Source organism: Myotis lucifugus, unplaced genomic scaffold (assembly GCF_000147115.1).
Source record: "Myotis lucifugus unplaced genomic scaffold, Myoluc2.0 scaffold_478, whole genome shotgun sequence".
In the NCBI taxonomy this organism is placed as follows: Eukaryota; Metazoa; Chordata; class Mammalia; order Chiroptera; family Vespertilionidae; genus Myotis; species Myotis lucifugus.
This window is the reverse complement of record NW_005871526.1, coordinates 494,704-515,823: the sequence shown is the minus strand read 5'-3', so window position 1 is coordinate 515,823 and position 21,120 is coordinate 494,704. Positions and strand designations below refer to the sequence as shown.

The 21,120-nt window shown below is 45.5% G+C and overlaps 1 protein-coding gene across 1 annotated transcript in view; it reads right to left on the bottom strand.

Moving 5' to 3' along the window:
• Window positions 1-21,120, bottom strand: part of SDHC (succinate dehydrogenase complex subunit C) — a 25,668-nt gene that overhangs the window by 2,443 nt on the left and 2,105 nt on the right. Inside the window, exons 3-6 of the mRNA XM_014445670.2 lie at window positions 14,767-14,823; window positions 12,227-12,328; window positions 6,416-6,477; window positions 2,180-2,343 (exon numbers count right to left, since the gene is read on the bottom strand). Coding sequence (XP_014301156.2) covers window positions 2,180-2,343; window positions 6,416-6,477; window positions 12,227-12,328; window positions 14,767-14,823 — 385 coding nt within the window. The remainder of the gene's footprint in view (window positions 1-2,179; window positions 2,344-6,415; window positions 6,478-12,226; window positions 12,329-14,766; window positions 14,824-21,120) is intronic.

The following is a 21,120-nucleotide window of genomic DNA, read 5'->3' as shown; positions in this document are numbered from 1 at the left end:
TCAGATTCATCAGGGCCAGTCTCACAGTGTGAGCCCTGCTGGGCGGGCGGGAAGGTGCTCTCCGGAGCACCAGGCATCAGCTCGGGGACAAGAGTCCTGGCTGCGCAGAACAGACGCCTGCTCCACACTCAGAGCCGCACTTGCTAAGAGAAAAGTGACGGCAGGTGTACAGGCGAAGGAAAGCCACGCTCTCTGGCTCGGTGGCTCGGCAACGTCCTGCCACCAAGAAAAGGTCGAGGGTTCAATGTTTCTCTCTCACATCAATGTTTCTCTTTCCTCCCTCCTTCCCTCCCTCTAAAAGAAAATCAGAATCAGCCAGGATTTAAAAAAAAAAAAAAAACACAAAAAACTACACCTTCGTTCTGAGATTCTTTACCCGCCCCGCCCCCCGAGACTGACAGGAAAGCCCACAGATGCAAGGCCCCGCCCGGCGGCCGCGCTCGAGGAAGCTGGTCAGTGCTCCTGAGGGCTCTGCTCTGGGGAAGTCCAGGGAGGTAAAGCCATCACTGATGATACTGAGCGCTGTCCCAGAACAGCTGACAGACACACTGACGTTTACAGTCATTTGTCTCCCACTTTTCTATTCTTTTAAACTATCTATTGGACACGATTGAAACACACAAAGTGCTTGTCTCTAGACTCTGACATGGAAGCTATAAAAGGTCAATTCAGGCAAAAGCATCCATGTGACAGATGGCTCCGGCTAACGGGAAACCAGACTGAACTGTATTTGTCTTCCTGGGAAAGGAAGCAAGACTAGGGGTGGGGAGACACAGAATTCGAAATCTCAAAGGTGCTGGAGGAGGGAGTGATTTTCTTTATAAAGAAGATACACGAGTCTAAACCGACCCCAAGGTTCTCAGGCCATCAAAACATTCCTAAACCCAATACTGAAATCTGGGATCCACCCTAGCCGGTTGGGCTCAGTGGATAGCGCGTCGGCCTGTAGACCACAGGGTCCCAGGTTTGATTCCGGTCAAGGGCACATATCTTGGTGGCAGGTTCCTTCCAACCTAAGTCCCCCTGTCCTTCCCCACCCTCCCATGCAAGAGGCAACCAATTGATGTGCTTCTCTCACATCGATGTTTCTGTCTTTTCCTCTCTCTCCTACTCTCCCTAAAAATCAATGGAAAAATATCCTTGGGTGAGAATTAACTAAAAAAAAAAAAAAAAAGAAAGAAATAAAAGAAACCCTGGCATCCTAGGCACCCAGTTTCTGTTAACAATGGCCTTGTTTTCTCCAGTAGTGAAAAATAAACAAAGACCAAAAACAGGTAATGCAATTCAATGTCAAGATAGCAAAAGTCAGCCCTGGCCATTTTGGCTCAGTGGACAGAGCGTCGGCCCGTGGACTGAAGGTCCCAGATTTGATTCTGGTCAAGGGCACGTACTTCAGTTGCAGGCTCAATCCCTGGCCGTGGTTGGGGTCGAGTGCAGGAGGCAACCAATTGGTGTCTCTCTCACATCAATGTCTCTCTCTCTGTCTTTCCACCTCCCTTCCACTGTCTCTAAGAATCAATAGAAAATATTCTCGGGTGAGGATGAACAACAACAAAGATACAAAAGTCAGTGTATTTTGAAACCAGCCACACCTCACTCTGGGCTGACAGGAATGTCAGACTGAAAGCAGCAACCATGTTCCTCTGGCTCACAATGGAATCCCTGAGCCTGCAACAGTGCCTGAGCCAGGAGGCACCACATCTTTGTCTAGACCAACGGTTCTCAACCTGTGGGTCACGACTCCTTTGGCGGTCGAACGACCCTTTCACAGGGGTCGCCTAAGACCATCCTGCATATCAGATATTTACATTACAATTCATAACAGTAGCAACATTACAGTTATGAAGTAGCAACGAAAATAATTTTATGGTTGGGTCACAACATGAGGAACTGTATTTAAAGGGCCAGAAGGTTGAGAACCACTGGTCTAGGAAATATGTCTTCCATGCCAGATGGATGGCCTGGCTTCAGGGGTCTCTTGTAGTAACAACCCTCTGAAAACTGTCAGGCCTAACACTGCTCAGCTCTGTCCCCAGCAGAGCTACCCAGGAACCCCCTGAGCAAAGGCCCAGCACAAGTAACTCTCAGAACAGTACTGAACCCAGACAACGAAGGAGAGAGCCCTCCCAGCCTCTCCACTCCCTTCACCCGGGAAAGGCCCGAATCTCAATGAACTTACCAAGTGTCGGATCCCGTTCCAGGTGTGATACATGAGAGGGAAGGCGAGCGCAAACTTGGCTGAATGGATCAGCACCGGCCCCAGACTCAAGGACTTCACCAGTTCCAGATGAGACTCAAAGTTCCCAGGGAGCAACAGGGCCGACAAGCCAAAAAGAGAGACCCCTGAGGAGACAACCACGAGAGCCCATCACAGCTGCCCACCAGCCACCACCAAGGTGACGTCTGAGCTGGCTCTGACAGCACCCAACAAGTTGGAGCACCTGCGTCCAGAGCACAGCTCGTTCACAGCTCCATTCCCCTGCACACCTACTGTTCGGCACCGTGTCTGCTTTTCCTAGTCACTCCTTTTATTGCTATCTGTTCATCATGCTAATTTACCCTTTCCGTCTCCCTCAGTTCTCACCTGCCGTTCTCAAGGAATTTACCTAGTCTCATCCAGATTTCCACACCATCTTCACTATGAAAAATTGTGAGTATATCAATCCCCACAGAACCTAAGCAATGGAAGGGTGTTACTAGCCACCTCTTTCTATCTTTTAAAGAATTGTTTGTAAAGTTCTTTTTCAATAAATTCTATTTTAAAGTCAAACTAGTGTCACCATTCTTTTCAAGTTCAACATGCTTTCTGGAATTCTACATGGGCCACCAAGTCTCTACAGTCTGAACGAACACCTCCTGTCTCGGCCAGCTGCTCTGCTGCTGGAAGAAACGAGAGCAGGAACCTCTCCGACCCCCACGGCCACAGGACCAAGTCCCAGTGTGCGAACCAAGGCCACTCCGCGCTCTCTCTCCCACAGGCCCTGCTCTCCAGCAGCAGCCCTAGTCATCACTCCAGCGACTGGCGCTTCCCATCCCTAGGCCTGTGGCTAAGGTCACTTCTCTACTGGAATGCCCTCCTCCACCTCCTTGTCATGACCTTTCAACTCATCCTTCCCTCGAGCTCCCCCACTCCTTCAGCTGGCCTCTCCCCTGGGGTCTCCTCTCTATTAAAGTTATCACAGTGTATAGTAACACTTGTCTTACTCCTTAGACTCCTCCACCCTTGAGGGGAGAGGCTATTAATAGCATTCCCCAATTTCCAATGTGTAACCGGAGATTAATTAGAAGGTAGGAGGAATGAACAGTTCTTTCTGAAAGGACACTGCATGCAAACATCCATTTATTTACTCATTTAGTAAATAAAGATTTCCTAAGTGCCAGAGCGTATGAGTGTAAATAAGACAGACGCAGGCCCCAATCTCTACAGTCTAATAAGAGACAAATTTATAAGAATTAAGCAAACAAAATAATTACAAATCCTATATAATAAAAACGTAGATGGTGCTGCATGACATCATCACAAGATGGCCACCCTCACGTTGTCACGAGATGGCGGCAGGGGAAGGTAGTTGGGGGCCAACAGGCCAACAGGGGAGGGCAGCTGGGGGCAACCAGGCCAGCAGGGGAGGACAGTTGGGGGCCATCGGGCTGGCAGGGGAGGGCAGTTGGGGGCGATCGGGCCGGTAGGGGAGCAGTTAGGCGTCAATCAGGCTGGCAGGGGAGAGTAGTTAGGGGGTGATCAAGCTGGCAGGCAGAAGCGATTAGGGGCAATCAGGCAAGCGAGCGGTTAGGAGCCAGCAGTCCCGGATTGTGAGAGGGATGTCCAACTGCCGGTTCAGGCCCGATTCTACTGGGACTGGGCCTAAACCGGCAGTTGGACATCCCCCAAGGGTCCCAGATTGGAGAGGGTGCAGGCTGGGCTGAGGGACACTCTCCCCACCCCACCCCACCCCGACCCCCCCCTCGTGCACAAATTTCGTGCACTGGGCCTCTAGTTATATAATAAAAACTATGAAAGAAACAACCAGTGTGATAAGAACTATGAAGGACAGTGCTATGAAACTAAAAATTAGCAATAGATCTAGAAATAGAAGCTACTGCAGATATGGCAGCAAGCAAAGCACATCAAGATGACACTTTTGTGAGGAAACTAACCACACATGGCACAGGCTGGGAATGAAACCCGCAGCGGCTCTGCGCCCGGGGCCTGAGGGCCCGTGAGGAGGGAGCAGAGAGCAAGGGGGGCTCAGGCAGAGAGGCGTCAGGGGGCAGATTAGGCGGGGCATTTAGGCAGCGGTGGAGGCCTGAATTTCAATCTAAGAGGAAAGGCAAATAATAGTAATAGAACAGTAAAAATAGAAGATTCTAAGCCTGACATGATTCAAAAATATTTTTTATAAATTTTTTTCTTGCTGATGTGTGAAAAATCAATTGGAAGCGAGCCACAACATGCAAAGATCACGTTGCTGGGACTGATTCATTTCAGGCCAAATGAGCCTCGCCTCGCTGCCATCTGGCCAGTGCACATCGCTCTCCGAGAGGCTGCTGTTAAATTGATCGTGCTTCTCATCCCTGTTCCTGTAAGTCAACATCCAGAGTCTAGTTTCTTGAAATCCCATCAATTCTGGGAGAGGCATTATTAATATGCCATTTTATAAGGAATAAACTGAGGTTCAGAGAGTTGACGAAGTCGCCTAAGTCATCCACCTGGCGACCTCTGTTCCCTTCAGCACTGGAGGGAACATGGGGGCTGCTGCCACAGAGAACAGCTACTACCTCCCGCCCTGGAGCCAGGGAGAACCGGGAAGAACAGGATACATGCTGACTACATGGTCATTCAAAGGGGTAAAGAAAAAAAACAAGTAATTACTAAGTACAGTTGTGAAAAAAATATATTTAATTTCAGCAAACGAATACTTTATCATCAGAGGCCATGATCAGACTGTTTCCATTCAGTGGTGATAGATACGCTTAGGCAACACAGGGAACTACAGCCTGAGAAATAAGCTGCTCTTGTTCTCCCAGTGCTTGCAGGGTGAGGTTGCTCATCAATACCCCTCACTAAGCAGAAAGCATCCATTTAATAATGACAAGACTCAAGCAAGCAGAAATACAGCGATGATGAACTTATAGTTGAAATAGCCTAATCTTGAATGTATCCAGTTATTTCAGTGCAAGTAGGTTAACCACCAGAAACCATCCCCGGATTCCCAGGTGACACAGTTATCCTTATGCCAGGACTCCGTCCCTTCCCCAGCCCAAGGAATGACAGCATCAAATCTTAGCTGGGAGTGCCCATCCTCACCTCGTCACCAGCAAAACGAATCTGGCTGCATGTAGCAGAGACGTGGCTTTAGATAACTTCTGCCACTGTCTCAGCTGCAGCTCCCTAAATGCAGGACTCCTACACTGAAGCCACCAGCCTTGCTGATGACCACAACTACTTCAGTAAAATAGTCCTCAGAAGCCTAGGAGCCCTGGCTGGTTTGGCTCAGTGGATAGAGCGTCAGCCTGCAGAGTGAAGGGTCCCGGGTTCAATTCCAGTCAAGGGCACATACCTTGGTTGCAGGCTCCTCCCTGTGCAGGAGGCAACCAATTGATGTGTCTCTCTCACATCAACATCTCTCTCTGTCTTTCCCTCTCTCTTCCACTCACTAAAAATCAATGGAAAAACATCCTCGGTGAGGATTAAAAATAAATAAATACAAAAGAAGCCTAGGAAGAACCCTGAGCATATTATGAAAAACAAAAATATTATGAGCATATCTCCAGCAGAGAACGTTTAAAACACAGCTGATCCTCTTACAAACTATCTCCCTCCTGTGGAAAGATGCATCCAATCCCAGAACCTGTAACAAACCTCACTACCGGAAAAGGATGAACTAAGACCAGGGTACAATCACCCCGGGGCTATACTCACATCACACAAACAGGCAGACACTGTGGTCTGTAGCTGAGACAGGGAGACTGGAGAGTGAGTCAGTCCTTGGGCCTGATCAATTCTGCATGACAAGGAATGGGGCTAAAACTGAGTCTCTGTAAGAATAAGGCTGATGACTGACCTCAGATTATGTTGGGTCAACTTTCAGTCAGCCAGCCCATCTCTATTACATTTCTATCTCTGCACTGTGATTTCAGTAAATATGCCAGCAAGATGTGCTAAGGATGATTTTAAAATCCCTAAGCAAAGAACCTGAGCATAATGGAAACTCATAATTAATTGTTAAAGCAATGAATGAACAATAAGCTTAAAATAGACTCATCATTTTCTCTAAATCAAGTTGCTGAGTTGCAAGGAAGGCAGTGCCTGGAGCTAAAGAAACAGCAAAGTTATTCACAGAAGTGTGCGTGCGCGTGTGCGTGTGCGTGTGCATGTGTGTGTGGTGTGTGCGTGCACAAAAACAGACATACGTACCTGCACTCAAGGCAACACCAGTGCCGCGGTGGCCAATGGACATCGCCATGGGAAGAGACCAACTGCAAAGAAACATAAAAGCAACTGAAAAAAGGAAAAGATGAGCCCTAGCCTGGCCAGTGTGGCTCAGTGGTTGAGTGTTGACCCATGAACCAGGAGGTCACAGTTCAATTCCCAGTCAAGACACATCCCCCAGTTGTAGGTTCATAGGCTCGATTTCCAGTAGGGATTGTGCAGAAGGCAGCCCATCAATGATTCTCTCTCATCATTGATGTTTCTATCTCTCTCTTCCTCTCACTCCCTCTCTCTAAAACCAATAAAAAACATACTTTAGCCCTAACCGATTTGGCTCAGTGGATAGAGTGTTGGCCTGCAGACTGAAAAGTCCCAGGTTCGATTCCAGCCAAGGGCATGTACCTTGGCTGCGGGCACATCCCCAGTAGGAGGTGTGCAGGAGGCAGCTGATCAATGTTTCTCTCTCATCGATGTTTCTAACTCTCTATCTCTCTCCATTCCTCTCTGTAAAAAAAAAAAAAAAACAAAAAAAAAAAACTTAAAAAAAAAAAAAAAGATGAGCCCTAGCCAGTTTTCTCAGTGGTTAGAGCATCAGCCCATGGACTGAAGGGTAGTGGGTTTGATTCTGGTCAAGTGTACGTACCTTGGTTGCAGGCTCTAACCCGGCTCCAGTTGGGGTGCATGTTGCAGGCAACCATTGATATGTCTCACATCGATGTTTCTCTCTCTCTCTGTCTCTACCCCTCCCTTCTACTCTCTATTAAAAAAAAGCCAACAGGATATTCTCTGGGGAGGATTAACAAAAAAAAAAAGGAGAAGATGACACCACACTAGAGTCCACTCTTGCCAAGAGAACAGAAACCACTGTGGAAACAGGCAGTATTTAAACAGAAACAATCAGCTTTCACATTCATGTGTGTCCACGTTCTCGTTTTTAAATAAGAGCACTGATCTCTTTAAGCAGCAGCCTTCCCTTTGACCAGACTGTACCACTGACGGAGCTGAAAAGAGGCATGAATGGCAACGCAAGCACCTCCTTTCATGAAGAGAAGCAACAAGGTCAAACACACTAATAAACCTGCACAGTTAGGAAATAGTCACTAGAATACAACCCCGGGGCCTTCCGTTTCTCCAGGCATAAAACTGAAGTAGAAGGAAACCTAAGTGAGATTTATTTATCCACTGTTTCATATAATATACAACCATCCTTGAACTCCTGTTTTTTTAAATTTTATTTTCAGTTATAGTTGACATACAACGTTATGTTTTCATTAATGCTTAGTGAGAAAGGGAGAGGGAGAAAGAAACAGAAATTGGCTGCCTCCTGCACGCAACCTGGGCATGTGCCCTGACTGGGAATCGAACCGGTGACCTCTTGGTGCATGGGAAGATACCCAACTGAGCCACACCTGCCGGGCTAAAATTTTTTTCTAACATCCTTTTGAAGAACTCATTTTCTCCTGATAGCTTAATCCCTATATACACTTTTGCTTTGATAAACTGACTCAATATATTGAACTAAAGAGTGCTTCAGAAACTGCTAACTCAACCATTTACTTCATGCCTCCTCCAAAAAAACTCCAGAACTTAGAAATAGGAACTATGACTCCAGACTTCTTGGGCGTCTTTCCCAGACATGTCACCTTGGAGACAGCCCCTGTTCACTGCTATTTCTCTTTTGTCCACAAGTGTGTCTAGAATTTCAAAACAGGACAAACGGACAAGACTCACCTCACCAGCCCACTACATTTGTTGTATGACCCATGAAGAAAGGCCAGGGCTTTAAATATAGATTCAGAATAATTTGAAGAGTTCTTTATCATTATAATCCTCCCCCAAATCTTTTATGTCTTAAGAAAAAGTTTCACCATAAAGTAGTAAGGATTGAGATCACTTATCAGTATCCTTCTGTTTTAATATTGGACATTCGTCCAATTTCTGCAATCAGAACTATTTCTGGAATCCGGCTTGGGAAAGTCTGAAGGGCTGTGGTATGTGTGGAGGTGGCTGAAGAATGGCCAGGCTCCCTGGCAAGAACACAAGGAAAGAGGGCAGCAGCGCTCAGGACGCTGCACTGGGTTAGCCAGAAAGGAGATCTTCGGGAAGACACTGGCATTACAGCTATCAGTGCTACTTCTGAGGACACAGATAACAGACACACATGTACATGCATGCTGTGTGTGCACACACGTGCCCTAGCTCTATCTACTGACAGGGTCTAGAAGCAAGGACAGCTGGTAGCAATGAGCACATCTAGCATCATGATTTCACAGGCCCACCCTGAAGAATGCCCACTGGCCAAGTCTGGAACAACCTCAACATCAAAACAGATGAGCGCAACAGTGTAACCCTATGGGCATCTACCTACCTCTACCTCTCCTCTCTGCTCTGGTTCTTGAAACAGAGCACCTAAAACCTTACTATCGCCGAAACCGGTTTGGCTCAGTGGACGGAGCGTCGGCCTGCGGACCGAGGGGTCCCAGGTTCGATTCCGGTCAGGGGCATGTGCCTGGGTTGCGGGCACATCCCCAGTGGGAGATGTGCAGGAGGCAGCTGATCGATGTTTCTCTCTCATCGATGTTTCTAACTCTCTATCTCTCTCCCTTCCTCTCTGTAAAAAATCAATAAAATATATTTAAAAAAATATTTTTAAAAAAAACACAAAAAACCTTACTATCTCCCGAGTAGCAGGGCGCCAGGAGCATCTTTTGTCCTAACATTTGGTCTTCGACCCTGGCTCCTGACCCACAGTCCCTAAATCCATTGGAATTTCCTGGGTGATAAGAGCATCCTTTGTTCTAATGAGGGGACTCTGGATGTGGGCTGGTCACCATAAAGACCAAACCATGATTAGAAGCTTGGAACTTTCAGCCCTCCCCCACCTTCTTCCAGGAAGGGGGAGGGGCTTGAGGTTGCATTACTAAATGATCATGCCCATATGATGAAGCCTCCATGGAGAAGGTGTTTTTTTTTTTTTTGGTTTTTGTGTGTGGGTTTTTTTTTTTTGCTGTTGTAGTTAATCCTCACCCAAGGATATATTTCCATTGACTTTTAGAGAGAATGGAAGGGAGGAAGAGAGAGAAAGGAACATCTATGTGAGAGAGACACATCAATTGGTTGCCTCCCGCAAGTGCCCTGACCTGGGGCTGGGGATTGAGCCTGCAACTGAGATACATGCCTTTGACCAAAATCGAACCTGGAACCCTTAGGTCTGCAGGCCAACGCTCTACCCACTGAGCCAAACCAGCTAGGGCTGGAGAGTTTTTAGGTTTAAATACATCTTCAGGTCAGGAACTATATACACACAGGAACCGATATCATTTGTAATATCCTTTATAATAAATGAGTTCATGTAAGTAGACGTTTCCAAGTTCTGTGAGCCCAAATCACTGAACCCAAGGCAGGGATCCTGGGAAGCCAACTGATCCTGGCCAGTAGAATACAGGTCTCAACCTATGTGAAGTGGGGCAGTCATGTGGGACTGAGCCCTAACCTGTGGGGCCTTCGCTAACTTCAGACAGTTAGTGTCATACTGTCAGGTAGGTAGTGTTCAGATCACAGAAGGTCCAATTGGTGCCCAGAATTGGAAAACTGGTTGGTGTGGGGGAAAACCCTAAACATTGGTGACATTGAGAAGAAACTGTGTTGTTTTCTTTTTGGTTTCACAAAAGTGGAGGAGCTATGAATGAGTTTTTCCTTTTACGAATCCTTGAGTCTGTACCAATGAAGAAAGCAAGCCTCACCCTAGTAATAAATGAATCGAGAAGGTATGATGGAATTAGAAAAACCACTGCTTGGCAACCATCATAGTAATAACGATTCAGGTGGGTAAAAGTCTGGTGAGAAATAGAGTATTTATAGCCTCAGGGTATCTCCCCACAAACTCAGTATTAATAACACAAACCTAGCAGACACATCTTAATCTATGATGCAAGTCTGCATCAGCAGTAACGGACTAAACCACCAGGTGCCTCCCAGAAACATAGATTAAGAGCACATCATCTCTCAGAGGTAGTCCTGCCCATAATGTGTAAATCACAAGAATGCGTCAGACAAACCTAAAATAAGCAACATTCTAAAAATGTCAAGGTCATAAAAGATAAGGAAAACTAAAAACTGTTCCATCCTGAGGGAGGTTAAAAAGACCACTGAGCAATACACGGCCTGGTGGGGTCGCGGACCTACATATGGGACATCACTGGGACAACCAGCAAAATATGTGTGGAACCTGATGATTGGATGCTGACTGGATCAATGTTAACTTTCTTTTTTTTTAAATGATTTTATTGATTTTTAGAGAGACAGGAAGGAGAGGGATAGAGATAGAAACATCAATGATGAGAGAGAATCATTGATCGGCTACCTCCTGCACGTCCCCTTCTAGGGTTTGAGCCCAAAATCAGGCATATGTTCTGACTGGGAATCAAACAGTGTTCTCTTGGTTTTGGGGTCGACCCTCAATCACTGAACCACGCCAGTCGGGTGTTAACGTCTGGCTGGGATGACTGCACAATGAAGAGTCCTTGATTTCAGGAAGCACATACGCAAGTATTAAGGGACAGTGGAAGGCAGATAACAACCTCCCTAGTATTGTAGGACTGCAGACCAAGCTCACCTTCAGATAAGAAGGCCGCCCTGGATGATCTGGATGGGCCCAATGTAATTGCAAGGGTGGCAGAAGAGGACAGTCAGGGAAGAATGTGAAATGGAAGCAGGTCAAAGTGTTGATGGAAGACGAACTTGACCCATCACTGCTGGTTAGGAAGATGGAGGAAGGGGCCACAAGCCAAGGAATTCAGAGCAGCTGCTAGAAGCTGGAAAAGACCAGGAAGTGATTCTGCCCTGGAACCTCCAGAAGGGACCAGCACTGCCCACACCTTGACTTTAGCCCAGGGAGACGTTGTCAGACTCTGACCTCAGAACCGCTGGATAATCAATGTTTGCTGTAAGCCACAATTGTGCTAACTTGTTACAGATGTAATAGAAACTGCATCATCCTCTCTGCACTTGTTCATTTTTTTTTAAGTAGCACATTTTTAATGTTTTTTTTTAAAATATATTTTTACTAATTTCAGAGAGGAAGGGAGAAAGAGAGATAGAAACATCAATGATGAGGGAGAATCATTGATCAGCTGCCTCCTGCACACCCCCTACTGGATCAAGCCTGCAAACAGGCATGTGCCCTGACCAAGACTGAACCAGCAACCTCTTGGTGCATGGGACAATACTCAACCACTGAGCCACACCAACCAGGGTTGCACTTGTTTTAAAGCCCTCAGAAATATTGACACCTTGTGAATCCCATTTAAGGTATACTTGAACTCTGTGTACTATTTCTGCAACATTTAGGCAAATTTGAAATTGCTTCAAAATAGTTTGTAGTTTTTTTTTTGATGGACAACATTTTGACTTACCAGGACTTTCCAAATGGGAGCTCTGTAGGATAGATTACCCTTATAAGCCCAAAAGATAGAATTTAGCCATCTACATATATAAAAGGCTAATATGCAAAGTGTCTCCTTGAGAGCTCAACCCGGAGTTCGATGATCGCTTGCTATGACAAGCACTGACCACCAGGGGGTGGCGCGGAACGAAGGAAGGCCCTGGCCAGCAGCCGGAAGGCCCCACTCAGCCCCTATCGCAGGCCAGGCCTAGGGACCCTACCCATGCATGAATTTTGTGCACCCGGCCTCTAGTCTTTTTATAAAAGGCCTGAGGGAAATAACCAGGGAGGCCATGGGCCAGTCCAGCACTTTCGCCCCCACCTGCTAGGTTCCCTGGTCCCAGAGCCCTTACCTGTAGATAGTGATATGAGGAGACAGAGGGCGGTTTGAACCAGCATTCTTACTCCAGAATCTCTCCATCTCTTCCTTGGCTGAGGTTCCCAAAGGAACAGCACTAAAATGAAACCAGAAGGTTTTTAAATATATTTCTTTATTGATTTCAGAAAGGAAGGGAGAAGGAGAGAGAGAGAAACATCAATGATGAGAGAGAATCATTGATTGGCTGCCTCCTGCACACCCCACACTGGGAATGGAGCCCACAACCCAGGCATGTGCCCTTGGCCGGAATCGAACCTGGGACCCTTCAGTCAGCAGGCCGATGCTCTATCCACTGAGCCAAGCCGGCTAGGGCAAACCAGAAGGTTTTTAAATGATTAAAAGTAAAGTTGGTTTAAAAAATAAAAAAGTAAAGTTGGTTTAAATTTTTTTATATAACAAAAAGTTAAAAATCAAAAAAGGTAAGTTGGGCTGGATGAAACACTGTATAAGGAAAACATGTTCAACCACTCACCTTATCTTTATGCCAAGTTTGACTCAGTTATTAATACCCTCAACCACACAATGAGGTTATATCAGAGGATAATCTTCTTCTCATCCCCCCACGCCCAGGTCCACCAACAGAAGCTCCACTGCTTTGTGTTTGGGCATCAGGGCAAACATAATATTTCAAAACCATTTACATAAATGGATTGCCCTTTTCCCAGGCCACACGTGCTGCCTCACACATTCTCACCTGCTCAACTGGCTCAAGATTCCCTATCAGGTTCACAAAAATCAAGAACTGCATTCAGCTCAGTGCCTCTAATGAGTTTCTTGGTTTCCCTTGTCACTGGGCTGAAACTAACAGTTAAACAGCTATGTCAACAGCATAACTGATTATGTGCCTACACTTAGCATGACTCCATCCCCCTCAGAGAAGTATCTTCCCAGAGATTACGTACTAATTACAAAAGAAAAAAACAGTACCTGCAGATTGGAAAAGTCTAGCAGACATTTCCTTATTCAAATGATCAAAGTTGAAATCACTGATAATAAGACAAATGGCCTCATGTGCCCCTCTTCCAATTTACGGAGGCTGCACACATCACTCACATTCTCCTCCTGCCAGGAATGGGTAACCTGACTACTCATAGGGCAATCAGACAAGCCCAACCTGGCAGACACTCCTCAAAGCAACTGGCCCTTATCCTTCAAATTGTCGATGTCATAAAAGACGGAGGCTAAGAAACAGTTCCAGATTCAAAGACACTAAAGAAACATGACAACCAAATACAATGCATGAGATCCTGGATGGGAACAGGCGAACTAAATTTCTATAAAGTACATTATTTGGAACAAATAGAAAATCTGAAAATGGACTGTATAGTGAATAAACGTATATCAATGTTAAATTTCCTGAACTGATCGTTGCACTTGTATAATTATACCGTGTTATATAAGATCATGTTCTTGTTCTTATGAGTAGTTACAAGTAAAGCGTCACGATCCCTGCAACTCAATTGCAAAGAACTCAGAGAAAATGATAACGAAAATTAAATATATAATGAACCACATTAAATTACCAATATTAGACCAGGTTAGACCTACGGAAATACCAATTTCACATGGCACAACCTAAAATATACAGTATACAGACCTTCACTGTATTAGTCTTCAAACTTTTCTGAATGTACATTTCCAAAATTAAAAGTTAAAAAAAAAATAACAGAGGCAACTGTTGAAGTCAATAGACTAGAAATGAATATAGCAGAGAAAAATATAAAAATTAATTCCTGCCCGAAATTAAAGTTTACAAGAAAAAAAAAAAGCATTAAAGAAAGACTAAACAGAAAATAATTAGTTATCAAGGAAGGAATCAAGAATTGGATTAAATCAATGGAGTTAAATACAACAGAAAAGCTGAAAGTGAGGAAAATTTTTAAAAGACCAAAGAAATACTCTTTAAAAAAAATTTGATTTTACAGAGAGGAAGGGAGGGAAAGAGAGAAACATTGATTGGTTGCCTCCTGCATGCGCCCCAACCTGGGACTGAACCCACAATCTGGGCATGTGCCCTGATGGAAATCAAACCCACCACCTTTTGGTGTACAGGATAACACTCCAACCAACGAAGCCACATCGGCCAGAATCCAAAGAAATATTTTTTTTTCTTTCCTTCCACTACAAGATGAGAAAAATAGTGACCTCAATCACTGTATTTTCAGCCAACCATGTACAATGTCTTGCTTTCATATGTATCCCCAAAATCTAAGCCAAAAATCTATTGCTTTTCCCTAAGGGAGAAAAATTAATACTATATCCACAGCCCTGGCTGGTTTGGCTCAATGGGTGGAGTGTCGACCTGTGGACTGAAGGGTCCCAGGTTTGATCCCAGTCAGGGGCACATGCCCAGGTTGGGGGCCCAACCCCCAGTGGGGGGCGTGCGGGAGGCAAGTCGACCAATGGTTCTTTCTCATCACTGATGTTTCTATCTCTTTCCCTCTCCCTTCTTCTCTGAAATCAATAAAAATAAATTTTTAAAAAATAATAATATCCACAAATTTAGAAACTTACTTTCTGATACAGAGCCGAGGACTGAGGTGGCCATGGAGGCAATAACGGCCAACAGGTCTGCAAGACAAGAGAGCCAGAGTCAATGCACACGCAGGACCCTCCCAGAGCCTTCTCTGCTTCCGCGCTGTATAGACTTCGGGGTTGAGGGGAAACTTAAACATAACATGGAAGCAATGATAGTATCAGTGTCCTTGAGATTATGTTCACAAATCTCACTTACAAATGCAAAATAAAGTTTTGGCTAAACACAACACAAAGTAGAAAATGATCAGTGTATAAAGAAAGTGACTTTTTAAGTTAGGTCTTAAAGGAGGTGATGGTTGAGACATGAGTTTTTTAAAAAATTAAAAAAAAAAAAAAACAAAACAGGGTAAGCCCCTGGCAACTCCCAGCACACAGCTGAGCTACCAGCGACCCCTCTGCAAGAAGAGGGTTAAGAGGTGGAGACAGGGGTCTGTGCAGGGAGGGCCCTAAATACTAAGTTCTCATTAGGAAGCACATCAAGTTCCTAACAACCTGGATGAACTCCAAGTCAAAAGTCTCCTATGACACTGCAAAAATATGGGAACACAAAGCCTTCTCTACTACCTGCAGGGCAGGTACTTGAAGAGGACACACAAGTTTTCTACTAAAAAAAGCTGCTACATTTCAAGTCTGAGACTAAAATGTGCCCAAACATGCTACCTGAAGAGGAACTGCACTGACCCAGGGTTTACACAGTATGATGACTACACCCTTCACTCACCTTGTATCAAATCTTTCCAAAAGCACTTAAGAAAGTTATCAGAATGAAGCTCTGGGACTAAAATGTAAATACACTGACTCTGCAGAGGTTCACTGTGTCTCCACTATGTCAAGGCACCAAAGGGATATGGATTTATCAAGACCCCGTGATCTAAACAAGCTCACGATCATCCGCCCTTTACTGAGAGGAGATGCATCAACATTTCAAGAACCTCATTCTTACACTAGGAAACGAGAAGGACCCATAACGTGAAGGACAAATAATCCAACCAACACTTCCTTCAGCTCTTCCCTCTTTCCAGCTTTGGAGGCAAGAGGTGAATACGGACATTGTGTATCCAAGGCTCCCAGAAAGAAAGAAGTGGGAACAAATCTCTTTCAATTGAAGTAATTGTGACTCTGAAGCTGCAGGGCTCGCATTCCTCACACCAGGCGAGTCCAGTCCCTCGGCCCCCCAGCAAGAGCTTGCAGATGTGGGCTGGAATCTACAGCCTCTCTCTTTCTAGTGCTATTGTTTCCCAGACAAATACCAAAGTCAACTTTCCACAGGCTCTAACAGAAACCAGTTGCACAAACGCCGTAACTTTATTTGATGTGACAAAAGTATTTATCATCCTTGCCTTTCATGTGAAACCAGAAATTCTGAAAAGATCTTTTCCCACCCAGAAATAGTACTTTACATGTGATAGCTAGAAAGTAATAGTAGTCCTTTCTTTTATTGTTTAATTAACAAGCCTAGGATTATCATCTTTATCATCTCTATTTAGTGTTGTCCCCTTCTAAATGCATTACCCCCAAATGTGATCATTGCTCAAATCATTTTTGCAACTTCTCTGGTTTGGGCAACAACAGCAATGTAGAAAGAACAGTGGACAAAGTAAAAAGCCCGATGGAGTTCTAGGTCTGTGTAAGTTGTGCAACTTTAGTGCGGCACTGGGCTTCAGTTTCTTCATTTATAAAATGCTATTGATATTACTCGCCTCACTGGTGCTGAGAGGGTTCTATGAGAAAATATACGGGAAGCATTCTCTGAACTGTAATGTACCACATACATGGAAGATACTAATATTTCATTGGTCTCCCCAAGGTCTTTAGAGTTTGCATCATATTCTATTTAAAACCCTCAGTGGTGATAAAAATATTTGTCTGCTGAAAATGAATTTGAATTTTTGGAAGAAAAAAGCCCCACAAATTATTCAAAGCCAAGTCCATATGATCAAATTGAATAAAGCTATTTTTCCCCCAAAATAAGATGTGACTATAATATAATGAGTTTCTCTTATATGATCTCTACACTTAATCTGATGTTATGCCAAAATGTTTCATAAATGTCTGGGATAGCAGCAACACTAGATACATGTGTAGCTTTCACATGCAGCCTCAGTGAAAAGCAATCACGGATGCACAAAAGTTCTGATTTCTGGTTATCAGCCCACAACTAACTCCCAAGCTACAATGCAAGTCATCCTTGATTTCTTCTTTCCTCACACCCCCCCCCCCCACATATATGCAAGGCATACAAAGCCTACCAACACCATCTAGAAACTTCAGTCCACTGCTTCAGTCCGCATCCTCTTCATTTCTCACTAGGAGCTCCATCACAGAAGCTCCTGCACTATCTCCCTAGCACCATCTCTTCCCTATCGTTCAGAATTACCAGAGCTCACTTACTAAAAAACAAAGCTGATTCCACTGCTTTTCTGCCTAAAAGTCTTTAACTAACCATTTCCTACTGCTTATAGTTTAAGGTTCCTACTGTGGCCAAACAAGGCCCTTCTCAGCACTGCCCAATCCAATCTCTGGACCTATTTTTCAACGAATTCCCTTTAGCCCTATACTTTCTCCACACTGGATGCTACATCACACCCTCATGGCGCAACCCCTCTTATGACCACATGCCTTTGCTCTGACTGGAACCTCCCTTATAGCCTGATAAACTCATCCTTCAAAACCCAGTAATCCCTAGGTGGCAACTTCACCATTTCTTTCTTTCTTCTTATAAAATACTAGAGGCCCAGTGCACGGATTCATGCAAAGGGGAGGGGGGGGTCCCTCAGTCTGGCCTGCGCCCTCTTGCAATTCAGGACCCCTTGGGGGATGTAGCAGTGCACCAAGCGGCAGGCAGCCAGGGAGGAGCCCAAGCTGGGCACCATGCCGCTCGCTGTGCCTGCCACCGCCACTTGGGAGCACTGCCAAGGAGTCGAGAGGGGCTCCCGCTGCCGCAGCTGCACTAACCAGCCGTGAGCCCGGCTTCTGGCTGAGTGTCGCTCCGGGAGCACACTGACCACCAGGGGGAAGCTCCTGCATTGAGTGTCTGCCCCCTGGTGGTCAGTGCGTGCCATAGCGACTGGTCAACAGGTCGAAACAACCGCTTAGGCTTTTACATATAGAGATGTTTTTATTGATTTTTTTTAAAATATATTTTATTGATTTTTTACAGAGAGGAAGGGAGAGGGATAGAGAGTTAGAAACATCGATGAGAGAGAAACATCAATCAGCCGCCTCCTGCACATCTCCCACTGGGGATGTGCCCACAACCCAAGTACATGCCCCCGACCGGAATCGAACCCGGGACCCTTCAGTCCCCAGGCCAACGCTCTATCCATTGAGCCAAACCGGTTTCGGCTATTGATTTTTTTTAGAGAGGAAGGGAGAGGGATAGAAACATCGATGAAAGAGAAACATCATTTGGATGCCTCCTGCACACCCCCCACTGGGAATTGAGCCCACAACCTGGGCATGTGCCCTGACTGGGAATCGAACCAATGACCTCTTGGTTCATGGGTCAACACTCAACCACTGAGCCACACCAGCTGAGCAACTTCACCATTTCTTTAGCCTTACCTGCTATACTTGTCAAGAGCCCACACCACTTGTTCATATCTCTATACCTATTATGACGCTACATATCTCTATATCTATTATGATGCTTAATAATTAACCTATTTTTTATCTCCTCTCTAGACTTTGAGCTCAAGGATAGGACTGGAATACTTTGCATCTATACCTCTAAATGTCTGACACATAGAAGAGGTTCAAGAAAATGGTCTGTGAATGAGCATGCTTATTTTAAAAATAATGTTACATATATAGTTAAAACTTGTTTTTGGAGATGTTTCACATGTAGAATCTAATATGATGAGCAATGCCCAGAAGGTTAGTGATTCTTGGTGACTTTGGGCTTCAGTAGCATGAACATGGTCACGTAGAAGCCCAGCTGTTCTCTATCTGCCTTGGCTTCGGCAAGTCATTCCTTAACTGAGCGCCAATGGAGTTTGGGTTACTCTGCTGGCTATCGGTCACTGGCTAATCCATGAACTGCTTAGGAAGTATCTATATATATAAAAGCCTAATATGCAAAGTGTCCCCTCGGGAGTTCAACTGACCAGGAGTTCAACCGCTCGCTATGACACGTGCAGACCACCAGAGGGCGGTGCGGAATGAAGGAAGGCCCTGCCCAGCAGCCAGCAGCCGCTAGGGACCCCAACCATGCATGAATTTCGTGCAGTGGGTCTATATACATAAAAGCCTAATATACTAAGTGTCCAACCGTTCGACTGTTCGCTATGACGTGCACTGACCACCAGGGGTCAGACGCTCCCACTGATAAGTTAGCTTGCTGCTGAGGTCCAGACAATCAGGGCTTGGTGAGAGGGGCTAGACGTGCCCTGGAGCCCTCCGGGGGTCCCTCCACAGCCAGGCTGAAGGACCCCACTGGTGCACAAATCCGTGCACCAGGCCTCTAGTACAAAATACAGACTATTCAAAAGCCATGACATACAGTATTCTGATAACTAATAATATTTAACCAAGTATTAAAAATGTTTAAGCAATATTCCTCTTCAGTGGGCCCAAGTTATTACTATTTTCATTCACAAATGAGGAGTCCATAATCATGGAACCAATGACCTTGACTTGTTCCAAATAAAGTAGTGACACTAGAAATCAGTTCTAATTTCTTAGAAGGTATTTTCTTTGGGTTAAATCAGCACATTATAAACAGTTCCAAGTTCCTCTAGTGAAGTGAGTTAGAACTAGAAATTCATCAGGAATTTTTTTTAATTTAAAGAAAACCTTCTATAAAACCCCTGTGAGACATTATGCTAAGTGAAATAAGCCAGTTAGAGAGAGACAAATATCCCATGATCTCACTCATTTATGGAATACAATGAACAACATAAACTAATTAACAAAAAACAGATCCAGAGACAGAGAAGCACGGATCAGACCGTCAAACCCCAGAGGGAAGGTAGGGGAGGGTGGGGGTACGGGGAAAGATCAGCCAAGGACTTGTGTGCCTGCATATAAGCCTAACCAATGGACACAGACAACAGGGGGGAGGGCATGAGTGGGGGAGGTCAGGGGGGTTATGGTGGGATATGCAATACCTTAATCAATAAAGAAATTTAAAAAAAAACAACAACCCTGTGAGAAAGGAACAGAGAAGTGCCCCTCCTATGAAAGCCTCGGACTGCCACTAATGAAAAAGTCGACTTCTTGGCATGGAATCCTGGTGGTGACAGTCCTACAGAACTGAAGATGATGATGTCTAAACACAGTTCATGAGGATAATGATCCTCAGCTTCTAAACCTGATCTTGAAACTCCTAAAATGAACTGTTTAGAAATGATCATTTTAAGCTAAATGTTAATTCCACCACTACCAAAGTATGATATATCAAAGAATCCAAAAGCATTCAATTATGGAGGCAATTCTGGAAAGAATGGGCAAGGCACAGCTTAGGGGAAAAGGGCTCAACTATATATATAAGAGCCAAGCAATCACAACTCCCCCTGGACCTGTGGCTGTGACGCACACGGCGAAGGCCAGTCTCCGGATGGGGCCCCAACGGCCCCCCAACCTCCCGCCCCCCTCAGCCTCCGCAGCCCCCCGCCCCACTGCCCTATGGGCGGGACCCCACCCCTGCAGGAATTGGCGCACCAGGCCTCTCGTGTGGAAATAAGAGGCAGGGAGGAAAATAAAGGACTAAGATGACTCATTCCTGATCTCAGCTCCAAAAGGAGTCATTTTGTCAACAGAGAGAAACTAAATAAAGTCTATTTTTATACTGGGTGACTTAAGTGGAAAGAGAAATGAGACATTTGGGTAAATCGGGAATTAAATCTCAACGGCATTAAAGCTAACTTTCTGTAACAACTAGTGTCCAACAATAGGGCTGGCACAAAGCCACCGGGGATGGACCCAGGAGAGTGCAGCGGCCGGAGCACCATCCAGGCAGCTGGGGGGGGGGACGGCGGCGGCACCCGGGGGGGGGGGGGAGCACCGTCCAGGAACCCCGCCGGGGGGGGGGGGGGAGGAAAACCACACGATGACTCTTGAAAAAAAAGGAGTATACGGAAAATAAAATGCACCTCTCCTCTGAAAAAGAGTGAGAGAAAACTTCCTTTCCCCCACCACGGAGGCAGCGGTTCCCCTCCCCTGCCCCACACCGGAGCATAAACGTCCTCCCCCCTCCTAAAAGCGTGCCCCCTCCGGGAGGGAGTTGAAATCCGGGAGGGGAGATAAGCACCGAGGGGTCTCCCTAGGCCCTCTCTTTTTATGATAGGCCCCCCTGCAAAGAAAGGGGGATTTGCTGGCGCCCCCACCCCT